The sequence below is a fragment of the Opisthocomus hoazin genome, chromosome 2, assembly GCF_030867145.1.
Source record: "Opisthocomus hoazin isolate bOpiHoa1 chromosome 2, bOpiHoa1.hap1, whole genome shotgun sequence".
In the NCBI taxonomy this organism is placed as follows: Eukaryota; Metazoa; Chordata; class Aves; order Opisthocomiformes; family Opisthocomidae; genus Opisthocomus; species Opisthocomus hoazin.
The window spans coordinates 10,295,221-10,321,195 of NC_134415.1; the positions used below are offsets into that span (position 1 = coordinate 10,295,221).

The window sequence follows — 25,975 nt, forward strand, 5'->3', positions numbered from 1 at the left end:
TTAAAGCTGATAACTGTATACCAAACAGTGAGCTTCCTGGTTTGGTCTGTTTAGCCATGATTATCTTGTAGCGTCATGTAAAATTATACACGACATTTAACAAACTTTGGTTTAAAAAAATTACCTTTGTTTTCTTGCGAACAAAGACACTAGAAGTCAGGCATCAGTAAGCACACAAAGGCATCAAAATTAAAGAGAGATTCTAATCACTTCTCAAACTTTAAAAAGCTTTTGTGATTATGTATCAGATACATAGAAAATGTAAGTAATAAAGAGAGTTAAACTGAAGTACTCTCCTAGTACTTGTTTTTTTCCTGATATTTTCCTTTTTCGTAACTGCTGGTGCTACAGTTTATATTCAGACACTGTGGTGCGCTTATGAGGCACTTTGTACGTGAACGGAACGGAGCTGGACATTTTTACGCTGACCAGATCTAACTGAGTGTTTCCAAAATAGCCACTCAACTTTGCCAATAAAACGCTAAAGTCACTGTTGTGAAGTGAAACAAATATGATGTGTCTAGACTGAACAATTTTTGAGCTATGAGACTACCAAATTAAAATCATACCTGAAATGTCTGGATTTTGTTTTACCATACTCCTCAGAACTTCAAAACAAAATGAAGCTTTCTAACATAATTATTCAGCAGCTGAAACATGTTTGACTTGAGTCAGTACTGTGAATTGACTTCTCTTCATTGAGAACATTGTCTAAATTCAGCATGCTAATCATTAATTTTTATCTTAGTTAAACTGGATGAAAGGGGCATAAAATTATTGTTTTCTGTCATTTTCAAAATATAGAAATTGAGCAAGTTGAATGAATTGTTGTGTGATGTTAGATTTGTCCTTTTCTTCTGGCCTTATGGAATTTCTGCAGCAACCTCAGAAATGCAGAAGATGCTTCAGTTCGGTGGGGACTTAGTAGACATTTGCACAATGTAGGAAGAATTTCTGTTTATAGCTAGTGTTTAGAACAGACACAGGACATCAATTTATCTTTCAAGTCAAAGTTGATACAATGAGCCTGTGCCTCTTTCTTCCATCTAATTTATAGGATATTCTAGATCTGTTCTTGCTTTTTGATGCAGTTCAACATGAAATACAATATTAACATGTTTATTGGGCTGGGGTTAGAGACAAGATGATCCCATCATTTGGATTTCGCAGAAGGGGACTACTGGTAGCCACCAATTGCAATGAGATCTCTGAGCACATCAAGCAATTCGTCATTTTACGGACTACTTCTGTAACAATCATGGAGCTAAAATTAATCTTGTGCTTCTTTTAAAGTCCATTTGACAGGTCTTGTCTCCAAACTTCAAGCAGTGACTACAGGCCAAACACACTGGCAATACAAATTTTTGAAGAAATCATGAGAAATTCTGAAAATATCTATAGTGCTTTGCCAGAAAATTGAAAAAAAAATTGTTTCACTTTTTATCTCTAAGAAAATTTGTTTGATTTTTTTAATGCAGTATTTTGACTTTCCCATATAATCTTCTGAATTCATTACCCATGTTTACTTTATTTATTGATAGTGCTTATTTTTGAGATATCTAATTAGAAAGCTGTACATTTCTGTAGTACCTCATCTTTTCAAAATTCTTACCTACTTCTGGCCTGTGCTGGCTGGGAGTTGAGTTGGCAGCTTGTGCTTGGAAACTAGCTTGATTCCTCTTTTCAACAGTACAAGAAAAATCTCTTTTAATGAACAGACTGTTTCCTTAAGGTTAAAAGCAAACTCTAAGGTTGTGAAAATAAATAAACAACAACAAAACTGTTCCCAGCAAGGAATTCTGTCTTGAACTAGGTGCAGCGTGTTTTCCTTTCATGTCAGTGCAGAAGTGCTTTTCGAGTGTACAAACATTGCAGTTGCAATCTCTTATCGTCCAGCTTTGATCTTGTATTGCTCCAGAATGATTCTAACCTCTTTCTAATGAGATCCAGTGAAAGAAGTGCAAGGCAGAGACACCTCCTTCAGCTTGCAGACTTGTTTTATACCTGGAGCTCAAGAGTCGAAAGATTTTCTGCCCTTTGAGGTCCACTGGAAATGGAAGCTGCAGGGCTGACATTGTAATACTCCTTTTTTCTGACTGTAAAGTCATCAGTGCCTTGTATCTATGTAGGTACACCTATAGGCATTTTTGAGGATGATAAATGTGATGTGTAGGAGTGTTGATTTATTTTTTTGATAGATTATTTAAGGAAGAAAATACTAATACTACTTGTAACTAAGTCTCAAAAATTGGAAAGTCTTTCCAATTTTTGAGACCTTTTTTTTAACTCACACCAAGACAAAAATTGCCCAAATTTCATTAAAAAATAGGACCCATGAAGTCACCTTTATCTGTTGATAAACTCAGATGAAATACCCACCTTACTATGCATGAAGTTTTACCAGTCTGTGAAATTTATCTCTGATAGCGAGAAACCTAATTTGTGATCCACCTCTGTACAAACACAGGAGCTTAATTTCTCAGTGCACAGTCAATGCGTGCAGTTTCGTCTTATCAAGTAAACAAAGCAGAAATCACTGTATCCAGAGTTTTGCTTTCCATGTAAGTAGTTCTCTCATTTCAAGCCCTGTCTAACAAGCTACTCTTAACTGAGTTTTTATCAAAAATAAATAAAAAGCCAAAGGTGGCACACAGGTGCACTTCTTGTTATGAAATAGGGATTCTCGTGAATATAGGAAAGGAATCATACAGGTCACAAAATGTGATCTTCAGTTCTGTACCTGGAACACAGAGCACCCACCTGTCCAGACAGGAACATCTCTTCAGGTATCGCAATCACAAATGTATTTGTAATACCATAAATCTCAGCCCCCTCCTCTCCATAGCATGCCCACGTGCGCAGAGCCTAACTCACATTCCTTGGTCGTGCTGCCTCCCAAACCATGCCCGAGCTAAAATCACACTAGGACCAGTCTCACAGCTTAATGCACAGATTGAGTGCCAAAGCCTAGAAGCACCCCACAGATTAAATTTTCTAGCATAGACATAGCAATTGAGGTCAGAGGTGGCTGCAGTTGGCTTAAACAGGTTCAGGATTCATCCTGATACCTGGGATGGGGGTTTGGAGGGGGAGGTCCGTTGGTTTGGGGTTATTTGGGCAAGTCTCCCGGAAAGAAAGTAATAGGACTAATGAACTGTATCAGCCCAGAAGAATGGCTCAAATGATTGTTTCACAGCTGTAAAATACAAATCCCCCAGGCTTCCATTTTCCCTGGTTTTATCCCAGGTACTTCAGAGGCTGGCAATCATGGTGTTTTATGATGTCTGTTACAGGTCCACCCTCACATTAACTATAAGCATCTGCCTCCAAATGATTTGTGTCAAAAAACAGCCTTCTCCCTTTTCTAAAAGAGTCAAACTGAACCGAGGGGGAAAGATGTGTGGGGATAAAACTTCGACGTGGTTGCTACAAATGGACCTTGATGTTCTGCACAAGCTGAATTGTCAGCTGGTTTTGCTTTTCATAAAGAGTAGAGTTTATTAGTTTTGTAGCTGAATATACAAACAGCACAAGCTTATTTGAGGAGTCTTAGTTTATCATAAATTAGGGCAATGAATTCCAAAGCTCTGAGTCACAACCCATGTTGTTAGGGGAGTAAAACTGGATGCTTGATAGTAATGGCATAAAATTAAAATACAGTAGAAAATTACTGGGAAGAAATTTCTTTATTGAGAATAGCTTGAAAAGCTAATTTAGTAATGAATTAGTTTATTGCTAACTAAAAACATAATAACTTGATAAGAGGGAAATCATTAAGCGTTATTAAAATTCCAGTTTTAATTGTCAGAAACTGTAATTCCTCAACTAAAAGGAGGCTCAACTAACTAACAAGAGGCTTCTCTTTTCAATTGTTTTGCAGTCTTAAAAATGTAAAAGTGACTTAAAATGGTTTGGTCATGAAGCAGATTATTATTATTTTCTGCATTGATAGCGTGAATGAGAAATGCTTCTCATCCTTTATACTTTCTTTTAAATTGAGCAATTAATTTTGAATTGTTTTAAGTGTAATTCTCATTGTTGTTTCCTGGGTGACAGTATGTAAGAGTTCCACCAAGGACCTTTAGGGACCTGTGCAAATGATAGTTTTAATCGATGAGTGAGTTACTAAGGTGTGGATTCACTGCTGTGTCACCCGAGTGAAGTACTGCAACCAGAGCTGCTGTTCCTAAAAGTCTGGAACCATCCTCCCGGAGCCGAAACATCGAGCTCTCCCACCACGGGCTCCTCACTGTCGTTGCAGAGCTTCTGCTTTGGCTGTAGGGAGTGAAAGCCCTTTCCAGGCTGGAGGCAGTTAAACGATGCGCCTGAGCTCCCTGACTGCTCCATGCTGCTTGCTGAGGGTTTTGCTTTCTTTGCTGGGTGACCTTCGGTGCGGACCCGTTTCCTTGGACTGCGCTTCCTGTACATTGTCTGTCTGGGAGCACTGGCGGGAGCAGAGCATTTGAGTAGCCGTGTAGCAGCTCGGCAGAGAAATCCCTAGGAAGATGAATGCTTCAGAGGAAGTGGGTTTGGAGTGACTGTCTCTCATCTAAAAGTTGATCTGGGCCAAGAGGATATCAAAGCCCGCTCTTATGAGAGGTTTTGCCACACTGACGTGTCCAGGCTCCTTCCAGTTAAGAATTGCATGGCACTACTTGTAAGGCAAATAATGCATATTCCTTCTTTCCTGGCCGTATTTCATCTGGTCTGCTTCCTTTCCACTCGTTCGCGCATATACAGCCTCTCTTGTTTTCCGTTGGTGTCAGGCTGTGTTCTGATCTGCTTCCACGCTAATGCATTGCGCTTCTTGGCTGCGCAGGGCTAGCGGAGGGAATCGCTGTCTTCCAGGAGAGCTTTTTTCCACAGGAGGGCGAGACCTTCGTGATTAATGCTGTGTCAGAGCTGTGCTACCAGTGCTGTGCTGCCGTGCAGCAACGTACGTGGGGAGTAAATGTGCATTTTCTTCTATTCTGAAAAGGAACTGGAATATAGTCTCAGTCTTGTTTGTTAATGATCTCAGCCTTCTTGTTGGTTTGGGTTGGTTTTCTTTTCCCTGAGAAACTGATAATGCAGCATAGCCAACGTGTTCTGTCTGGTCTGCTGCCTCCTTTTTGTAACACCTGGGAGTGAAATCCCTTGGTTCGCTGGTAAAGGCTGAGACACTGAGCGAACACGTGGAGGATCTGTTGATTCACAATCACCCTTCTGTGTTTGTTATTCAAAGGTGTTTTGAAGCCTTAGGCTTCAATGGCATGCAATAAATGGGATAATAATGGCACATGGTTCCACTTGTCACTAATTATGTATAATGAAATGAAACGTGGTAGTGGCTAATCCTTCTCCTAGACTTCTGACTTCAGAAATTTACAACTTTTGCAGAGGAAGGTATCTTGTTTAGGTTTTAATTATTGTTATTTTTGCTCCCTCTGTAGCTGTGTCAACTTTTAAAAGCAACGGTATATTAAACGCAGCTGAAAATGTAGTGTACGGAATACATTAGGGGTTTTATTTGGCTAGCTTTTTACATTTATGGCATAAAAATTAATATTCCAAACCAGCTTTTTAAATTGGTTAACTCGAGAGACAGCACAATTTGGGGAAGGAAAGGAGAGCCCAGGTCTTAGTTCTGCCCCTGTGTTGAGCTGCTCCTGGGGTCAGGCAGGCTCAGCATCCCCTCTCTCTGTGCCAACTGCCAGGCACAAGCCAGCCAAGCTCCGTTACTGATTCAGCTGCAGACTTGTTTGTGCTTAAAGAAATTGTTTGTCTTAGAGGAATTGTTATCCTCACTCCAGTTCGGTCACTGGGTTTGAAAAGTCATCTGAAAATACTGCAATCGTACCTAGCCCTTTGGGGGTAGGTATGAGCAGCTCAAAGGCTTCTCAGTGCCGTGTTACTACCACTGCTCTGGATCTGTGTGATACAGGCATGCTTGAGTTGTTATATTTTCAGCTGGATCTCTAAGATATGAAGTGAAAAAAAAAAAGAAGATATTATTCAGCAATACAAAGTATGAATAGTTTTTGTCTTCTCTTTGTCCAAAGGAGTCCTTTTGGCTTATACATCTGTCTCCTCCAGTTGTCCATGATGTATTTTAATAATTATTCTTCTGTCTTTTGTTTTGTTCACAGCCTACATGCTGACACACTACCAGTTTTGTTTCCAAAAGAGGAGTTCACAGAACTACACAGTGCCTGATCTAACTAGCCGCTTTGATGTTCCTCACTGGACCATGTAGGTAAAATTCAAAGAAACATACGTATTCACATTATATCTTTCCAAGTATTCAGCATATCAGGAAACAGCTGTTTTTTGGCAACAGTGCTTACTTTGCGAAGTCAGGGGCTCTTGGAATTTATGGACTACAAAAACATTTATTAAGGTCTCCAACTTTGCGATGTGTTTTATCATCAGCAGACGTACAACTGTAGACCACCATATGTCACAATGTGTTTGGTCTCCTTGCCGCATTTATTTTGAGTTGTTGTGGGTGCTGGGGTCACTGTTGATGCCTGTCATTCCTGTGGGCGTACCTGAGCTGCTGCTGCAGTGGTGGAAATTTCACAAAACCTGGCAGAGAAATGAAATAAATTCTCAAGCAGCTGGCAAACCTTGAGCTTCTTGTTTTTACAACTGCACAGCTAGCAGAGTAGGAGCTAGCCAGGCTGAACAGCTTCACAGGAATGAACCTCTGTGCTTGTCTTAAGAAGCATAAGGCAGTATCGTGGTATTGGTAATCAGGAGAAAGATGCCTGCAGGTTATTCCTTTTAATCATCTTGAGCTTCTGCGCAAACCTTCAAGTTTTCTATGAGTTTCAGATAAAAAAAAAAATCATAGACAATATTCTAGCTCCAGCATTTGCCTGCACAATAATTCAGTCTTGCTATAGTAGAGGTGAGAATCCAACAAGTTAAATTCGGTTTCTTGAAAAGTGTGCTTTCCCTTCTGGTTTTGATATGCTGGCTGGGTTTAGTTTCAGCAAGTCATTTCTCTCTGAGAGAGTAAACCTAGGCAAAGAACTAAATTGTTCTGATTAAACTGCCAGCATTCATTATCACTTGACTGCTTTATCCCTTGTATGTTACACTGTTTTATGTCTCAGTTGCAGCGGCATTTACAATAATTTACATGAACTGGTAGGCTGCAGCATTTATGTCTATGTTATAGCTGGGGTTTCTTTTACGTTCCTTACACATTTTGGTAAAACTTCCACCTTGGTTTGCATTTCTAATTTTGTGGCAATGAACTATAAACATGGATATGTGGTTTAGATGGCCTGTATTTACACATGCTGGCATGCTCTCCTTACACAGAAAACAGCTCTCCTCGCGTGCTTGCTTTAGGGACTGTGACACTGGCAGTTTGTTATGATGGCTTCTGGAGTGCCTTGAGATTTCAGTCACTCATTTCTATCTGAAGAAAGCTTCCAACCAAGTAATCTCAGGAAAGCGTTTTCATAGCATATTGGCTGGATCTTTATTGGCTTCAATACTGACAACAGGTGTCTCAGATGAAACCTGGAACAATGCTCACCCCTGCTTTCATATCCTGAAATTAGGACATGGTATCTTGTGCAGTTACACAGCTGGCCGCATTCAGTTACAGTTGGGTTTGCCTTTCACGTTGGGTTGACCATATTCCAGCTTTACTTACATGGTTTTTTCCAGGTATTTTGTGTAAGGTGAAGAGATATGGGGTTTGTGTGGTTGGTTTTTTGTTTTCAGATGGCAGATTTTTTGATTAATATAATACTGAAAAGACATAAATTTTCTAGTTTAGCAGTTAAATTTGAATTGTTACAATTCGTAAGTGGGTTGCTAGCTCTAGATTGCAGAAAAGATTCACGTTCTGTGTTGTATGTATCCAAAATCTCCCCCAGCTGTAACTGATGGGCAGGAAAACAATCCCAAAAGACATTTATTATGCTGGAGAATGTATTTAGTCTGAGGAGAATGCCTTTTCTGTAGGTATCAGTGGTACAACTGTTCCTTGGCAGGAAATTTTTTTAATTGGTGCCAAAATTCAGAGTACTCCAAATGAACTGGAATTGAACTGTATTCAGTTTTAGCCTAAAGGATAGTAACAAAGAAAATACCAGAATTCATATAATTAACTTCTGCAAATTTTATTACAGTCCACATCTCTCTCCCTGTAAAAACTTGTATTATTTGTCACTTAGACTCTAATGTGACAGTGGGTAAGCAGCAAAAAATAAATGGTTAAAGCATCAAACCATGTACACTGTAGTAACAAAGTTTTCAGACAGCCAGAAATTAATTTTTATTTTCTGATACTAAATTAACAACAAAGCCATTAATGCAAATGAATCTAATGGATTGCTTTAGATCTTCACTACAGTGTCATGCTACCTCTCCAGAGATTATATGTATAAAGGTATAATAATATAATGTGCTTTACTACGCATAAATGGGCAGCGCATTAAACAGAATTTGTCAGTTCATCTGAGCACATTACATTAGTCAAGAGGAACAGCATTATTTTGCTTAGCAAAGGTACATTAGCTCAGCTCTTTGGGCGTCAGAATCTTAAAATCTTGCCCCCAGTGCAAGGGTAATGGTCACTATGACGTGTTTTTCATTTAACACAAGTAATGCTTGTGCTTTAGTAGCTTTTAGCAAAGTATAGATGTCTGCAAAGGTTGTGGTACAGGTCGGCTTTAATACAAAGGGCAAATTCTGACACAATTGGCATAACTTTCAAGTGTGAGCTATATAATGTCTGGGCTAAGAAGAGCCATAGGAAATGTCTTTTCTTAGAATGTTTGTACAGCAATATATTCATGCTGATGTAATAAAAAAAAGCTCATATGTTAAAATGCATTCATATTTGTTACCGATAGTCATAAAAGTGATTTAAAATATTCTTTCTCCATTTCGGTATCTCCCTGAGAATCTTTGTGATATTGGTAAAATCTACTATCGGACAGAAGTTTCAACTCCAGAGCATGGAGGTCTGTTTTATAGAGTAGTGACACAGAAATAATTGCTCCTATACCTTATCCCTTGAAAAATTATTCAAGCTCTTAATCCAAAGCTAATGAGAACTTGTGTTTTTCTTTATCTATTTATTTATTTATAGATTTTGAGAGTAGGTTAGAGTAGAAGAGTAGCTTTGACAAAAAGAATAATTGTATCAAAGCATGTGTAAATTGTGACTACGGCTGTCATGAGTTCACGCCATAAGCAGTTGCACAGTCAGCCAAATCTTTGAGTGCTTGGTTGCTTAGTCCCTTTGAAGCCACTTGGCTTGACATTGTTTCAGGGGAAGCATCACAGCTTAGGCCATTGTAGATCTGTGGCTGGCGTGTTGAGTTGATGATTCATCCGTGAGGATAGGGTACTATTATACTTTAAAAAGATGATTAATGGCCAAAATTAATTTTCTAGAGACAGTTTCCTCTTTGTCTCTAGTTATTTGACTGAGTCTATGCAGTAGTTATTGATAATGAGGAGAGCATATAGACTGGGGTTCAATTTACTCCTTCGTATTTGCTTATTTATTCGTAAGTAGATTGTTTTAATTACTTGGAGGAAAAAAGAAGGCAAAAACTGGTCATTTGTAATTTGCACCCTGAAAGAAAGTGTACTTTTTATACCAGAATTAATTTTTTTAAGGATTTGTGTTTTAAATGAAAGATGGAAATATTTACATATTTAAATTTAAGTATGCAAAATATAATTACTCCCAGCTGAAACTCTCTCTAGGGTATAGTGTAAACAATTCTTTCATTACATGCATTAAAAACTAAAGTGGAGTGATTATGGCTGAGTTCCATTCCCTCTGAAAAAAACTAACTTTTACTAACAAAGATCTTTCAATACCTTTTTCTGGAGGGAAGACTATTAGTTTTTGGAATTACAAATTTCTGTTTCCTCTGGCATTTTAAAAATTCTTGGGTTTTCTTGTCACGTACTTCACCAGACTGATCATGTTTAACTTGTGAGGACTGACTAGTTTGCAGCAGTAGGTGGTATGTGAGATACAGGCTTCAGGAAGAGCATGATTTCCATAACCACTTGAAAGGAAATACATTATAAATAAAATACATTTCTCTGGGGGCGTACAAAACCATTCTGTTTGTAATTTAAATTACATTAAGCTAAATAAAATAGTACAGTAAAACCCTCAAGGGAAAAATACTTCATTTAAGTTTGAACATTACATTACTTCCATTAATTGGAAGTATTTTACTCTCTCTCTAATAGTTTATTTTTCATTGAATATATATAATTAAAAGTATTGTCATTATAACAGAGTCGTTCTTTCCCATTTTGTGTTCCGAGCCTTACTGTTCAGTAGATCACTCTGGTTTTATTTGCCTGCCTTCCTTCATTTCTCACTGCTGTATTCCTGGTGACTAACCCTCTGAGCATCAGTGTATGACAGAAGATTGCCATCGCTGTGTCGCACATGATCAACTTAATCAAACTCATACTGGAACAGAGACTCTCAACCAGCCTGTAGTTTTGTACTGAAACCACGGAGTGTGAGACTTTCTTCTGTTAGAGATTTTTAGAGTCTGCTCATCCAAACCATGCACCTTGCTTCTTCCAGAGTCCTTGCAGGGGTAACCGTTGAGCAGGGGCTGCAACACAAGCAAGAGAATCCATGAGTCTCCCTATTTTATAAATGTAATGTGGAGGCAGAGAGGAGATCACAGAATCACAGAATCACAGAAACACAGAATGTGAGGGGTTGGAAGAGACCTATGTGGGTCATCTAGTTCAACCCTCCCACCGAAGCAGGGTCACCTACAGCAGGTCGCAGAGGACCTTGTCCAGGCGGGTCTTGAATATCTCCAGAGAAGGAGACTCCACCACGTCCCTGGGCAGCCTGTTCCAGTGCTCCGTCACCCTCAGAGGGAAGAAGTTCTTCCTCATGTTCAGACAGAACTTCCTGTGCCTCAGTTTGTGCCCATTGCCCCTTGTGCTGTCGCTGGGCACCACTGAAAAGAGTCTGGCCCCATCCTCCTGACACCCACCCTTCAGATATTTGTAGGCATTTATAAGGTCCCCTCTCAGCCTTCTCTTCTTCAGGCTGAACAAACCCAGCTCCCTCAGCCTGTCCTGTAGGAGAGATGTTCCAGTCCCCTCACCATCCTCATAGCCCTAAATGCTAGATGCTTTACAGACACACATACGTGCATATATATGCATCTGTGTGTATTTTGTGTATCTGCAGATTTACAGTCATGAATGTTTGTTCATGTGTGTGATTTGCTGCTATATGTGTGCCTTCCTTTCTTTTCCTGCTGTAAATATATGCCTATTCAATTTCATATGGGAATCTGACAGGATATTCCACTTTAAGTCATATGAAGATAATATGGCTTCCAGGAGAGGGTGACTAGGAAAATATTGGAAAACCTCAGTGAACTATCTAATTGTAGGAGTGATTTATTCCACCTTCCTTTTTCACTCTGTGACAAGAGACAATGCAGGCTGAACTAAATCAGGTTATCGTTCTGAACAGCATGGAAGGCAGTAAATCTGTAGTGCTGTGCTCCTCTGGTATTGACAGCTTTGCAGTATGGGTATCTGCAGAAAAAGTCTAAGCATATATAACTTTACAGAAGCCAATACAGGTTGTACAGTAGAAGCGGGCCAGTGCCATATGCAATACTTATTCCCACTTTAGAGTCAGCTGTAAAACAGCCACTAACTTAAAATTAATCCCCATTTAAGGTCTAAAATAACCTTTGCATTTCATGTAAGTTAATTTCAAGTGATTAAAAATACTTTTTACATGGGAAAGCTTTACAACAAAATATTAACAATATTGAAATACAAAAAGAAAGAAACCATGCATAAATTTTCCCCTTATATACAAAATGTTTTGTTTTTAAAGAGCACTTTCAAAAAATAGTAATAATTAAATAATAGTAGTAATTAAAACTAACGCTGGATCGAATAAAAACTTTGTTGACCTGGGAGTTTCATGTCAGACTGACTAAACCTTGAAGGGGGAAAATGTAGTACAAAATATCGAAGCTTAGACATATCTTCTATTGACTTAGAACCTAAAAGTTTTGTGAAAAATGTAGGAAGGCTCAGTCACAAAAGTCCAAAGAAATTACTTCTTCAGTATATTTCCTGAGATTTTCATTAAGGCTTAAATGGGTTTGGAGTTTCATTGTATATCCTAAGGAGACATTTCTTTTTCCTTTCTGCTTTATCAGATTGATTTTTTTTTTCTTCCAGTATTATTTGTCTGCATTTTAAAGCTAGCTTTTCTTCCTATTGTAAATGGTCACCATGTGATTAAATAATCGAGGTAATGAACTCTGAAAAGAAATACCAAATTTACTATGCTGTGGCAACTAGGAATTGATCTGAGTTTTTCTGTATTGTTTTTAACTAGCTCCTAATTGGGGGTGCTGGTGGATGAAAAGCTGGACATGACCCGGCAATGTGCGCTTGCAGCCCGGAAGGCCAACCATACCCTGGGCTGCATCCACAGCAGCCTGGCCACACCTTTCATCCTATTTTGCATGCTTGTAAAACACAACATGGCTAAACATGTATGAATTCATATGAAAATGTATCAAAAGCAGAGTGGGCGCAGAGCGAGGGAGGGGATTCTGCCCCTCTGCTCTGCTCTAGTGAGACCCCCCCGGGAGTCCTGCGTCCAGCTCTGGAGCCCTCAGCACAGGACAGAGCTGGAGCTGTTGGAGTAGGTCCAGAGGAGGCCCCAGCAATGGTCCGAGGGCTGGAACCCCTCTGCTGGGAGGAAAGGCTGAGAGAGCTGGGGCTGTTCAGCCTGGAGAAGAGAAGGCTCCAGGGAGACCTTATTGTGGCCTTCTGGTACTTAAAGGGGGCCTGTGGGAAAGATGGGGACAGGCTTTTAGGTAGCGACTGGTAGCAATAGGACAAGGTGTAATGGCTTTAAACTGAAAGAGGGTAGATTTAGACTGGATGGTAAGGAAGAATTTTTTTACAATGCGGGTGGTGAAACAGTGGCCCAGGTTGCGCAGGGAGGTGGTGTATACCACACGTTCAAGGCCAGGTTGGATGGGGCTCTGAGCAACCTGATCCAGTTGAAGATGTCCCTGCTCACTGCAGGGGGGTTGGACTACATGACCTTTAAATGTTGTTTCCAGCCCAAAGCGTTCTATGATTCTATGATTCTGTACATATGATAACACCTTGTCTGGTCTGCTTTTCTAGTTACATTGCTCTGAACTACAGTCTCATCTAACATTTGTGCCTTTCATATGGTCTCTCATGATGCTATAGCACTGTCTTAAAATATCCCCTCAAAATCATACTCTTTTTTTATTATTATTTTGAACAATGTGGTAAGCAAGTGAAAATGAAAGATTGCAGTACGAAAGTCAGGTATACTTCAGGATGTGTGAAGTTAAACGTATAAAAATGTTTTTAACACACATGTGATGTAAAACATACTGCATTTATATAGATATTAGCTGTCTCTTTCTTGTTTTCTTATTTAGCCTATGAGTCTACTGGGGAATGTATTGAGTCTGATGTGTTGGTGGCGACTATCAAAATACAAATAATAAAAGCTATCGTAGTGGAGGTGTCAGTCCACCTCCAGTTAGTAATCAGTGTTGCTTCAAAGCAGAGTGTGTAGGAGGAAAGAAAATGGTCCAAACAAAGAAGCCGCTTTTCTACTTTTTCCCTGGGATTTTTCAACCTTTTTCCATTTTAGACATCAGAAGAGTAAGCAACTATAAAACTGAGCTTGATCTTCAGTTCTTGGGCACAGTGTATCACTTGTGCATGAAAGCTAGAGGGGTTCACAGTCAGCTCTGGCAAGATGGGTGCTGCTGATTTGCGTGGTGCTGGGTGAATTATAAAGCTTAAAATTTCATGCCAAAACCTATCTTCATAAAAATGCCTGTGTTTTATTGGGATACTATGCAGAGCTGATCCTACCAAGTAAGATGCCAAAGGCTGATTCCCTAAGCTGCAGTGACACTCAACGTCGGCCCCTGTATTGATTTAAATCTAACTTAATACAGTTGTTTGCCTGTGACAAAAAGATTCCTCAATTTTCAAAGCATTTTAAAATCTCCGTTTGTTCAGTGAGGGTTTTGAATAGGTGACATTGACTGGTGTCCCTGCCCATGGCAAAGGGGTTGGAACTAGATAATCTATGAGGTCCCTTCCAACCCAAACCATTCTATGATTCTATGGCTGAAACTAATTGTTTCAGAACAAATTAAGCAGGTCCTAACTTAAACCTGCAGCATGCACGCAGACAGTGTGAGAGAAGAGTTAGAATCACATTCACTGCAACCTGTAACTACTTTGTTGGTGAGTTCATAAAACTTGTCCTAGTGATTAGTAGATAAGAAAAAAATGATAGTGTGCCTCTAGTTTTTTCTATGGAAGATATTCCATCTGTTATGTTAGTAACAGGTTGACTGTTGACAGACTGATGCTAAGGAATGGAGCTTATGAATTGTTGTGTCCTAGGTGTAAAAGGAATGACTCACTATGATTCTTCAATTTCAAACTTTACTCAAAATTAATTAGTTAAAGGTTTCATTTCATTAATTAAAAGAATTGTTGTTGCTTTGATGCTTATTTTACCCTTCAGCACAGGACAGACATGGACCTGTTGGAGCAGGTCCGGAGGAGGCCATAAAAATGATCCGAGGGCTGAAACCCCTCTGCTGTGAGGACAGGCTGAGAGAGTTGGGGCTGTTCAGCCTGGAGAAGAGAAGGCTGCGGGGAGACCTTAAAGCAGCCTTCCACTACCTAAAGGGGGACTTATAACAGAGATAGGGACAGGCTTTTTAGCAGGGCCTGTTGTGACAGGAGAAGGGGTAATGGTTTTAAATTAAAAATGGGTAGATTCAGACTAGATGTAAGGAAGAAATTTTTTACCATGAGGGTGGCGAAACACTGGAAGGGGTTTCCCAGAGAGGTGGTCGATGCCCCATCCCTGGAAATATTCAAGGCCAGGTTGGATGGGGCTCTGAGCAACCTGGTCTATTTGAAGAAGTCCCTGCTTATTGCAAGCAGGCTGGACTAGGTGGCCTTTAAAGGTCCCTTCCAACCCAAACTATTCTATGATTCTATGAAAGTGAAGCAAAAAGTATTTTCAACAACAGCGCAACAAATTTGCAGTGTCAAACTGTGGCCCAAGGGATGCTCAAGACAAGGTATTGCAGCGCTTGGGAAAGATCGACAGAGCAGTTGTACAGCCGAGAGCAGAGCTTTCTGTGGCGTGGTGGCAAGGGCTCGGGCTCAGTAACCTGAACGCCCACTGCATCTCTTTGTAACCAGCAGTCTGCCCAAGGATTTTCAAGACTGGTTTCAGTTTGTCTTTTGTGCTCCCTTTTTAGCGTTTGGTTCATAAATTTTTCCAGTGGTCTGCGACATCTCGGGGTCTGATGACCAGGGCCTCAAATACTTGTGTGTCATCATCAGCCATTTCCTACGGAATTAGTAGGTGACAGAGCTTCAGGCAGCACAGTTTGCGAGAGACAACTTTTCAGCCTGATGTCTGATTTTCAGGTGAGCTCTAGGCACCACTCCTGTACCACTTCATCGAAGGTTACTGCAGACCTGGCGTGACTGCAAAGATTTTTGAATAGCTGGAGGCTCAAGTGGGCTGAAAAACCTGTGCTGGGCTCCTCATCAGCTGATGTTTACCAGCTTGACTGACTTCTAAAAGAAAACTTGAGGAGCAGTGTTTGGACGCACTATTCACCGATGGCATTTATATTAAATGGATATGATACCTGTCTTCAAAAGTACTGAGCCATATCTTAAGGCTGTGTTACTCTGAATAATTTTTAAAAGTATATCTCCCCTTCTGAAACATTAGCTGACATTGTGTGGCTGGCAAGAACCAGATGTACTTAAAAGTCCCTGAGGAAAGAAACAACAGGTGCTTCATGTCAGTCTTCTTTTTTTCATATGGGGAACATGAAGTTGAAGATTGGCTGCAATATAGTATGTTGTTTTATTTCTCTCTCCATGGAAAACTAGTTGCCTCGTGTACCAAGGTATTATCCTAGTGCGTTTCGTGGCGAGGATGTGGACTCTAAAGTTTCTGGTCTTTTGTTTGCCCAAGCCAGTGCCTCTTTGGTGAGCTGTGTTTCTTCACACTGCATCCGTTCCTAGTGATTCCTTTTTCTCTAAATAGCAGCCAAGGTTGACTTATTATTATTATTCATTATCTTTATGCAGCTGTTTTTTGGGGACTATTTGGATTACATGCCTAGAACCCAGTCGGGATTGATAAAGTACTGACAAATCCATTTTCTTATTCCTCTTCTTTCTGATTGGTTAAAACTCAGAAACCTAAGGGCTGCCAATCCACACATCCGATTTTCTCTCTAGCAAACATGTTTTGCATTAACAGGGGTTCTATGACCGATTTTCTGGTTATCTGCAACTGCTGAAGAGGCCTTTGGGACAAACTGTACCAAGTAGCTACCAAAAATATATAGGGTAGGGTAATGCATTAGATGTCCTTAAATACTTGAATTAGATTCCTATTGCACACATGTACAATCATTACTACTTGTAATACAGAACAACAGTTTTACCTCTAAAAATTTAAGCTCAAGCTCTGTAGTAGCCACTGTCATTAATTTGCTCAGACCGTGTCTCAGTACATGTAGGGGTTTGTTGGAGAAGGTCAATAATTAGTGGATATTTGCGGAGGTTTCTTCCCCTTTTTAAAGAGTTTTAAATTTTATTTCAATGGTTTCAGTGAGTCTGATTAGCTTTTGGCAATTTAAGGAAATGAAAAGAACAAATCTTGAACTGGGAATAAATGCCTGTATTTTGAGGGGTCCTTATTTTTGCTAATGCTGCCCGCAGAGTAGAATCATTCTTCAGGAGGGTGTCTATCACTTATACTAAAATAGAGAATCAAAGAAATAAAGCTTTGAAACTTTGAAGACAAGAAGGTAGGAGCTGCCTGGAAAATAGAAATATCTTTAGAAAAATTATTTCAAGTTATTCGGACTAATTTCTAAGGGCAGGGGGGAAGAGAGAGAGAAAAGATGTTATATTTAACAACACTTAGAGGAGATAGGACTTCATCTTTTTAAAGTCCTGTGGAGGACCCCTGTATGCTAAACTACACAGAATTTAATCTACCTCTGAAAGATGAAAGGATGAGGTGAGCCTGCCAGAATTTTAAGCCTCTGCTTCTAGGGAGTCTAGTTTTTTCTACCTTAGTGATTAGATCTCAAAGCTACTTTCTCTGTCTGTAAATCCCTCTAAATCATTGCTTAAAAAAATTATATACAAACTGACTCCATGAGGTAGTGAGGAGTCTCCATTATTTCATTGCAGGAACCAAGAGGATTGCAAGTCAGGTATCTGAGAAAACACAAACTATTCTTGATTGGTTTCTTCTTGCTCAGTCCTTTTTCATTTAGGATGCGTGAGATGTAAATAATAATACAGCTTTGATTTTCCAGTTCAGTTTCTGGTGTAAAGATCCCAAAAAGTAGGGATATATATTTCATATATATAAGATTAAGGCAGTTACCAGCAGATTAAGCCAAATGGATTTCTTTCTTTATCTATGTACTTAAGTATGTATGCATTTGTTTGTGTTCTTTGCCCTCATGACTGCAAGTTTAAAACCAGTGGAATTCTGTTGTTCCACTTTAGTGAGGCTGAAGTGATCATATAGTAATGGAAATATGGAAAAACAGGTGACTGGTTTTGGTCTCCTATTAACTTAAAAAAGGCTGAACTTTGTATCCAGAGCTTTATATATAAAAGCAGTATGTTTTTTAAAAAAAATAATAGAATATATAGAATATGGTTAAAATTTTAGTTAAATGTAATAGAATTAATGAATATGAATGAAAACATTTTTCTTGAAATTTATGAAGAAATGTAATAGCACATATTTTCACTTTAGTGACAGTCTGTACATTCTCTATCATCACAAATTGACTTTTATGTTAAACATGATCAGATATAGCAAATGTTTTTGCCTCAAAATTTTTGTTTTTATTTTTTTTTCATTCACTGAATTTTTCATATAATGTGATATAAATAACCTAAATAGTGACTTGTTGCATCTAGGAATGAATTGTTTCTGTGAGCTATGTAGTTATACAAATTTTCAGAAGAATATCAAAGATTTTCCCACATAAAAACAGATAGAAGAAGTGAGACTTCAGTGTTTTGGTTTCAGTACTGCTTCTTTTCCAGCTCTTTTCAGTGGTCTGGCTATTAGTGAACTATACACGTAGACTTTTGTATTTTCAACCTTTACGTGATTGTTGTCGTGGATGGAAAGCACATACCAAATAATTTAATTAATTAAATGTAGAAGTTTATATGAGGAAATAAAGGAGAGTACAAATTGATTAATGTCTTGTTTTTACAAGACCGATGTAATAGCACCATCTTCATGAAAACTGTATGAAGGAATAATTAGGTTGTGGGTTTCTGGAAGTGTCTAAAGGAGGTTAAACTTTCAGCAAGAAGTTTTAGGTTATTTTTTTAGAATAAAATAACTTATTTTTGAGTATTTCCTGACCAGAATACCAAACTTACTGGATGTTGGTGATGCCTGTAAACTCAGCTGTGAGTGAGGAACGGGTCAGGGAGGAGAAGCACGTTATTTCTGTGCTTTGTTCCAGTGGGAGCAACACGAACCCAGGATTTTTCTGCCCCATTTACAGGGAGCTGAATAGCAGCAGCAACAGTATGCAACTTGTGCAGATGTATGAAAGGCAGGGTGGTTGGGATAGTCCACCTTATTTATTTTTCATCAGAAAAAAACAAGCACAATCAGCCCTCTTATGCATGCAAGCACATCTCTGAAAAACATAGGCATCTGACTGACAGGGACTGAATGGGCTTGTATGTGTGCATCACAAATGTAATAGGGCAAGGAAGCAGAACATTTATATCGTACTATTAATCTCAGAATAGTACAGGTTAATTTTATCTCTGAATTCTGGTAATGACTGGAGAGGAAGCATGGATAAACTGTGGGAGACTGCCAGCTCCGCTCAGATCTCAGTGGGCAAGGACTTGAGAGCACAGCTGTCCGAAGGTGAGCGCGGCGCTCCCTTATCCGCAGGTGCAGGCGCCTGTACCAAGGTATCTGTGCTACGCTTACCCCTCCGCAGAGGTGCAGACTAGTGGGCAGGAGTGGATGTGCTCTAAGCTTCAATACGGTTTTAAAGGAGTTTAATCGTCGTAGATCGGTATCGCAAGGAAGAAATGCTACAAAATCAACACGATGGACATGTGATCTGTTCAAAGCGTGGCTTCTCAGAGCAGACTGCCTTAGAACAAGCTGACAGGTAATAAACGGATAAGGTTGCTGTAGCACAAAAATCACGTGGCATGAAAGTACAGCTGTCTGATGCCAGTATGATTTCATGATTCCGTTTTAATAGTTGAACAGTAAATTCTGGTGTAATATGCTTCAAAAGTCACTAGAAAAAAAATCTTTAGTAATAATGATATGCTCAGGGTACTTCCTGATCTCTACAGTAAGGCTCGGTAATTCTAAATATATGATTTTTTTTTTTAATAAACTATTTCCTGTTACAAGGGCTGAAACAGGAAAACAGTAGAACATACATTGAAACTCTTAATCAGGGGTTGTTTAGAGACTTGGCTAAATTTGGATCATAATACACACCCTTCTCTAGTAAGCAATAGGGTTTGCAAACACAAAGTACTTCTTGTTTTATAGTGGACATGTTGATTGCTTGCTAGATGCTGCTCTCCATCACTTCTAATGCTGTCCTTCCCATAGCAATATTGTAATATCTTTTGGATATGAAATGATCACTTATCACATATGCAAAGAAAACACATCCAGTATTGTGTTCTGTCGTGCAAGGGATTTCCTGATGCATTCACACTGCTAAGGAAGGATAAAAAGTGTTGAGAAAGGTTGTGTTTGTTCTTTGTTTCTGTGCAAATTCATTCCTCATGTTCTGGCTAATTTCTAGGAAAACTTTCTCTAATTCCCATGTAATCGGTATCCCCATAGAAATTTCTGTTATGCCAAAGAAGTAAACTCATATGTTTGTAAAAAGACCAAGTCCCTAGAGAACAACTTGAAATATTGCTCCCAGGTGGATCAGCCTGAACAATGCATTGCCAGAATGTAACCATGTTTAGGGACCTAAGCGATAATGCCATTAGCGTTTGTGACATTTTGTTGTGTGGCTGAAAATATCATGCAGTATTCTTTTCTATTCACTATCGCATGCCACGTGACACTGAAGTTCCCTCTTCTGTTCTGCATGAAGTTTCCTCTGTAAATTTCTTTCCTTCAAAAGTAAAACTTCTGCCATCCTGTCTCTTCCTACTCAGTCCGAATGGGGACAAGTTACAGGAATTTGTTGTGGTGGAAGTGGTGGAAGAGCTTCAGGAAACTGGTGAGCAAATACATTGACTCTTACTGAGCTCAGTTGCTGCTCATGAGCATGCAGGAGGGAGATACTTCAAATGAAAGAGAAAATTGCTTGGTTCCCACACATTGAGAGGCATCAGAAACCTCCACCCTACTCAAATATCTTATATGTCTAGTGATGTACTACAAATGCTGCTACCAATCATTCGGCCATTAGGAAGCCTTCTTCCACTAGATTTTAACCTTTGATGAGGTGGAGAAGAAATATAATATTTGTAAAAACAAAGAATTAACCAAGGGATATTTTACATTTATATGAGTTCTATTTCCTGATGTTTCTGTTGCAGCAAGGTCACCTTCTAAATAAGCAAGATATTAAATGGCTTCCCATTCCTTGAAAATGAAACAGTATCTACAAAGTACCTTCATAAAAATATTATCAACATGATGTCATAGTTGTTGTATCTTCTGAATCTGCAGTCTGCAGGCCAAAAGACTGTTGCTATCCCTTAGTCCCTGAACTTTGAGGATTCAGGTAGTCAAAATAAGCTCCTTCCATCTTCTGTGCTTTCATCCTCCATGCTTTATAATCTGTAGTTGAGACTCTTTGAACTTACTGTCGATCCATTATTATTCGTTGCCTGCTTATGAGGTCTTTAGTTATACCTATGCTTTTCACAGGTGCTGCCAAAGAAATCTTAATATGATGTGTTTCAGAGCTAGTTGAGGCTGCATACCTTCAAATGCTAGGAATCTTTTATGAAAGTTCAGAAGCTTATTCAGCCTAAATATGTATACAGATTTATGTATTTGTATTTTTTAAGTAAAGAAGAAAGTAAATCTGAATTATTTTAATTCTGTGCAGGCAGTGTAGCAAAGAATAGAGCTAGTGAGTGGATGGCAGTGTTTCCATAGAAAAAATAGGAACAACCTGGTTTCAGTGAAATTTTCTTGGGCGGAAGGAGGGAGAGAGAGCACAGATTCAGAAAGCACCAACAGGAGTAAGAAAAAGTTGGCCCACCTCAGACAAAAACAGCTGCTTTAAAGCACTCACACTGCGTGGTTTAGTCTGGAGAAGAGAAGGCTTCAGGGAGACCTTATTGTGATGTCAATACTTAAAGAGAGTTTATGGGAAAGATAGAGAGAGACTTTTTACCAGGCCCTATAGTGACAGGATAAGAGGTAACAGTTTTAAATTAAAAGAGGTTAGATTTAGGTAAGCTATAAGGGATAAATTCTTTACTGTAAGGGATGGTGAGACAGTGGAACGGGATTCCCAGAGAAACTGTGCATGCGGCATCCTTGGAAGTGTCCAAGGTCAGGTTGGATGGGGCTTTGAGCAACCTGATCTAGTGAAAAATGTCCCTGCCCCTGGCAGGGGGGTTGGACTATATGACCTTTAAAGGTCCCTTCCAATCCAAACCATTCTGTGATTCTATGATTCATCCTGTAATTCTATGTAGGAGACAGTCTTTGCTTTAAACCACTCAAGTGGAAGGTTTGAATCGATATCTCTGTATTCTCATGCGAAAGCTCTGGATCTTGTGTTAGTAGATATTCTGCTACGTATAAGTCTGTGTATCCTATTTATACTTTTAAAAAATTAAATTCCACTTCTCTCCTAATGAAGAACAGAAAAATGCAACCATGATCTCTTGAATGTTTTTGGATGTGTGAGGACATTTTCCAATAAGGTCTGCTTGGGTATGCATTTTAGTGTTCAAAGGTGGTCGCAGCACAGGAAAGAGCATTTCACTTTCTTTTCTCAATTTTCTGATTTAAAGAGTAGACACAATAATATCTTTTTATGAACGCTCAGAGAACTCCAGAGAATGTTGAGTCATATACTACTGCATTTGCTTGTATCATCCTAGTTCTGGTTAAGAAATGTGTTATGCAGTCTGTATAATGATTTTTACCTGCATCCCATTATATCTTTTGAGAGAGTCAATATAATCACCAGTCTGCCTTACCCTCAATCTAAGGTAATTTCATAGACCCTTTGTGAGGGATTAATATGAAACGGTATCCCCTGGTTGCTCCATTTCTGTGTGAGCCATTTGCACACTTCCGTCACAGACCAAGGATGCTGCACTTAGGTAAAGCGGCAAACCTGCCTAATCTGCCAAGGTTTTAAGACCAAGCCCTTCAGTTTCTCCAGAAATTTTGAGAGACGGGCTCAAAATAAAGTTTGAAATCTGTATTGTTATGCCCATTTAAAGCACAGCTCTTCCTGTTGCACTAGGGAAAAACACTGGCTGCATTTCAAAATTGAAAACATATGTTAGCATTTCTTGGCTTTTCTATTCCTGTTCCTACTTTTCTCTTTCATCATTTTAATGTGGATATGCTAAATGGATTAACGTGTGCTCACTACAAATCAAAACCTTCGCAAAGAAGACCCTGTATCTGTGGACTTCTGTGAGGAATCTTGGTATCTTGCTGCTGCCCATGTTTACAGCCTTATTTTCTGTCTTTTCAGTTCTGTCAGCCACAGAGATGACTGGGAAATATAGTTAACGCAATCATCGCTATCTTATTCCCAAGTCAGCACTCTGCTTTGTTTTTATTTTATCTTACATACAGTAATTTATCCTAATTTGAATACTCTGTGTGAGATAGGGACAAAAAAAAATTTAAAAAGCAGATGGGTTTTTTTAGAAAAAAAAAGATGAACAAGAGGAAATTTTGCTATATTTTTTTTTCATTTGCTAGAGATAGCTGTGATTTTTTTAAAAATATCATTTATTTATGTTCTGATCCATGTGCTGTGAAGAAGTATCCCTCTGACTCTTTTTCTTTAACATTTTTTCATTAAATATAAATAGAGCTATTTGAAAGGTGTTGTCAGGTTCTATATCTTTCTGTGCTTGCAGAGATATTCCAGGAACAAGAGGACAGTTCCCAAAAGAACTCTGTTTAACCAGAGTTAGGGCTAGTTACACCAGTGATTATGTCACACATACTTTTCTTTACAGATTACTTTCCTACGCGATTTTCATCTGGTTTAGATAACAGCTAAATAATGTTTGTATACCTTCTGATCCATGGCTATGAAATTTTCTCCTAAATAATACATTATGCCAGCACCTAATGAAAGTAGCTGAGTGAAGGACTGATCCAATGACAGACTGACTTTGGAGGAGTAGGGAAGAAAGTGGGGAACTGTCTTTGATTTTTCCCCTGCTGAACATAAAAAGGTGCTGAAAGAGTCGAAGATCTGATACTCTGGGCAGCATAACCTCTTCCAGATTTTACAGAAATTAAGAAAACTCAATCGTAATTCTAGTTTTGATACAGATTTTACTCCAGATCAAGTTGGAACCCTCAAAGAGAGCTGGATTCCTCCTCATACCTGATTCTTGATATATCTGCCCATCCATTTTTCTCTCCTCTTAGCCATGTGCATTTCCATTTCTTCTTGGCCCACATGAACATGAATGGCTTGGGTTCTCCTTGCAGTCACTGACCTTTTCAGGAATTAGCTGCTTTAACATCTTTGAGGGTCTGTACTGAAGTATATGAAGTGTGGAAAATTATAGTAGGAACGAGGTCTCCTTGTGGTGAGGCAACTGGGGCAGTTAGGATGAACATGTGAGTCTAAATAAGTCCGTGATTTAAAGGGGCAGTGATCTATGTTATCAGAAAAAAAGCACTGATCTATGTTATCAGAAAAAAAGCACTGGGAGGAATACAAAAATTATCCGAGCAGCCAAGGATCAGGTTAGGAAAGCTAAAGCCCTGAGAGAATTAAATTTGGGCAAGGACATCAAGTGCAAGAAGAAAAGCTTCTTATAGGTACACTGGTGATAAAAGGGAGGCTAGGGAAAATGGGGGCCCTCTCCAGAAGGAAACAGGAGACCTGGTTACCCAGGATATGGAGAAGGCTGAGGTGCTCAATGACTTTTTGCCTTAGTCTTCACTGGCAAGTGCTCCAGCCACACTGCCCAAGTCACAGAAGGCAATGGCAGGGACTGGAACAATGAAGAACTGGTAGAAGATCAGGTTTGAGACCATCTAAGGAACCTGAAGGTGCACAAGTCCATGGGACCTGGGGAGATGCATCCGTGGGTCCTGAGGCAACTGGCAGATGAAGTTGCTAAGCCACTATCCATCATATTTGAGAAGTTGTGCAAGTCCAGTGAAGTTCCCACTGACTGGAAAAGGGGAAATATAACCCCCATTTTTTAACAGGGTCAAAAGGAAGACCTGGGGAACTACAGGCCAGTCAGTCTCACCTCTGTGCCTGGCAAGATCGTGGAGCAGATCCTCCTGGAAACTATGCTAAGGCATGTGGAAAAGAAGGGTGTGATTGATGACAGCCAACACGGCTTCACTAAGGGCAAATTTGGTGGTCTTCTACAACACGGTTACAGCATTGGTGTATAAGGGAAGAGCAACTGTCATCATCTACCTGGACTTGTGCAAAGCTTTGACTGTCCTGCACGACATCCTTGTCGCTAAATTGGAGAGGCATGGATTTGACGGATGGACCATCTAGTGGATAAGAATTGACTGGATGGTTGCACTCAAAGAATTAGGGTCAACAGCTCGATGTCCAAGTGGAGATCAGTGACAAGTGGCATTACTCAGGGGTCAGTAAAGGGACCAGCACTGTTTAACATTCTTGTTGGTGAGATGGACAGTAGAATTGAGTGCACCCTCAGCAAGGTTGCCGATGACACTGAGCTGAGTGGTGCAGTCGACATGCTGGAGGGAAGGGATGCCATCCAGAGGGACCTGGACTGACTTGAGAGGTGGGCCTGTGTGAACCTCATGAAGTTCAACAAGGCCAAGTGCAAGGTCCTGCACACAGGTAGGGGCAATCCCAAGCACACATACAGGCTGGGCAGAGAATGGATTGATAACAGCCCTGAGAATAAGGACTTGGAGGGTCTTGGTTGACAAGAAACTTAACATGACCCATCAGTGTGCGCTTGCAGCCCAGAAGACCAACCATACCCTGGGCTGCATCCCCAGCAGTGTCGCCAGCAGGGTGAGGGAAGGGATCCTGCCCCTCTGCTCCGCTCTGGTGAGACCCCACCTGGAATCCTGCATCCAGCTCTGGAGCCCTCAGTACAGGAGAGACATGGACCTGTTGGAGCAGGGCCAGAGGAGGCCACAAAAATGACCTGAGGGCTGGAACACCTCTCCTATGAGGACAGGCTGAGTGATTTGGGGCTGGAGAAGAGAAGGCTCCGGGGAGACCTTAGAGCAACCTTGCACTACCTAAAGGGGGCTTATAAGAAAGATGGACATAGACTTTTTAGCAGGGCCTGTTGTGATAGGACAAGGTGTAATGGCTTTAAACTGAAAGAGGATAGATTTAGACTGGATGGTAAGGAAGAAATTCTTTACTCTTAGGGTGGTGAGGCACTGGCACAGGTTGCCCAGAGAAGCTGTGGCTGCTCCCTCTCTGGCAGTTTTCAAGGCCAGGCTGGAAGGGGTTCTGAGCAACCTGGTCTAGTGGGAGATGTCCCTGCCCATGGCAGGGAGTTGGGAACTAGACGATCTATCAGGTCCCTTCCAAACCAAACAATTCTATAATTCAAACTATTATTAATTATTTAGGAAAAAAATGGTTATAAATTTTGTGTGCGGCACTTTTTTTGCTTTAAATCC

General features: G+C 39.8%; 1 protein-coding gene across 2 annotated transcripts in view; it reads left to right on the plus strand.

Moving 5' to 3' along the window:
* CHRM3 (cholinergic receptor muscarinic 3) overlaps nt 1-25,975 on the plus strand; it is a 291,653-nt gene that overhangs the window by 147,039 nt on the left and 118,639 nt on the right. For both annotated transcript variants that reach the window (XM_075445514.1, XM_075445520.1), the window contains exon 3: nt 6,129-6,231. In XM_075445514.1, coding sequence (XP_075301629.1) covers nt 6,134-6,231 — 98 coding nt within the window. In that variant the 5' untranslated portion in view covers nt 6,129-6,133. The remainder of the gene's footprint in view (nt 1-6,128; nt 6,232-25,975) is intronic.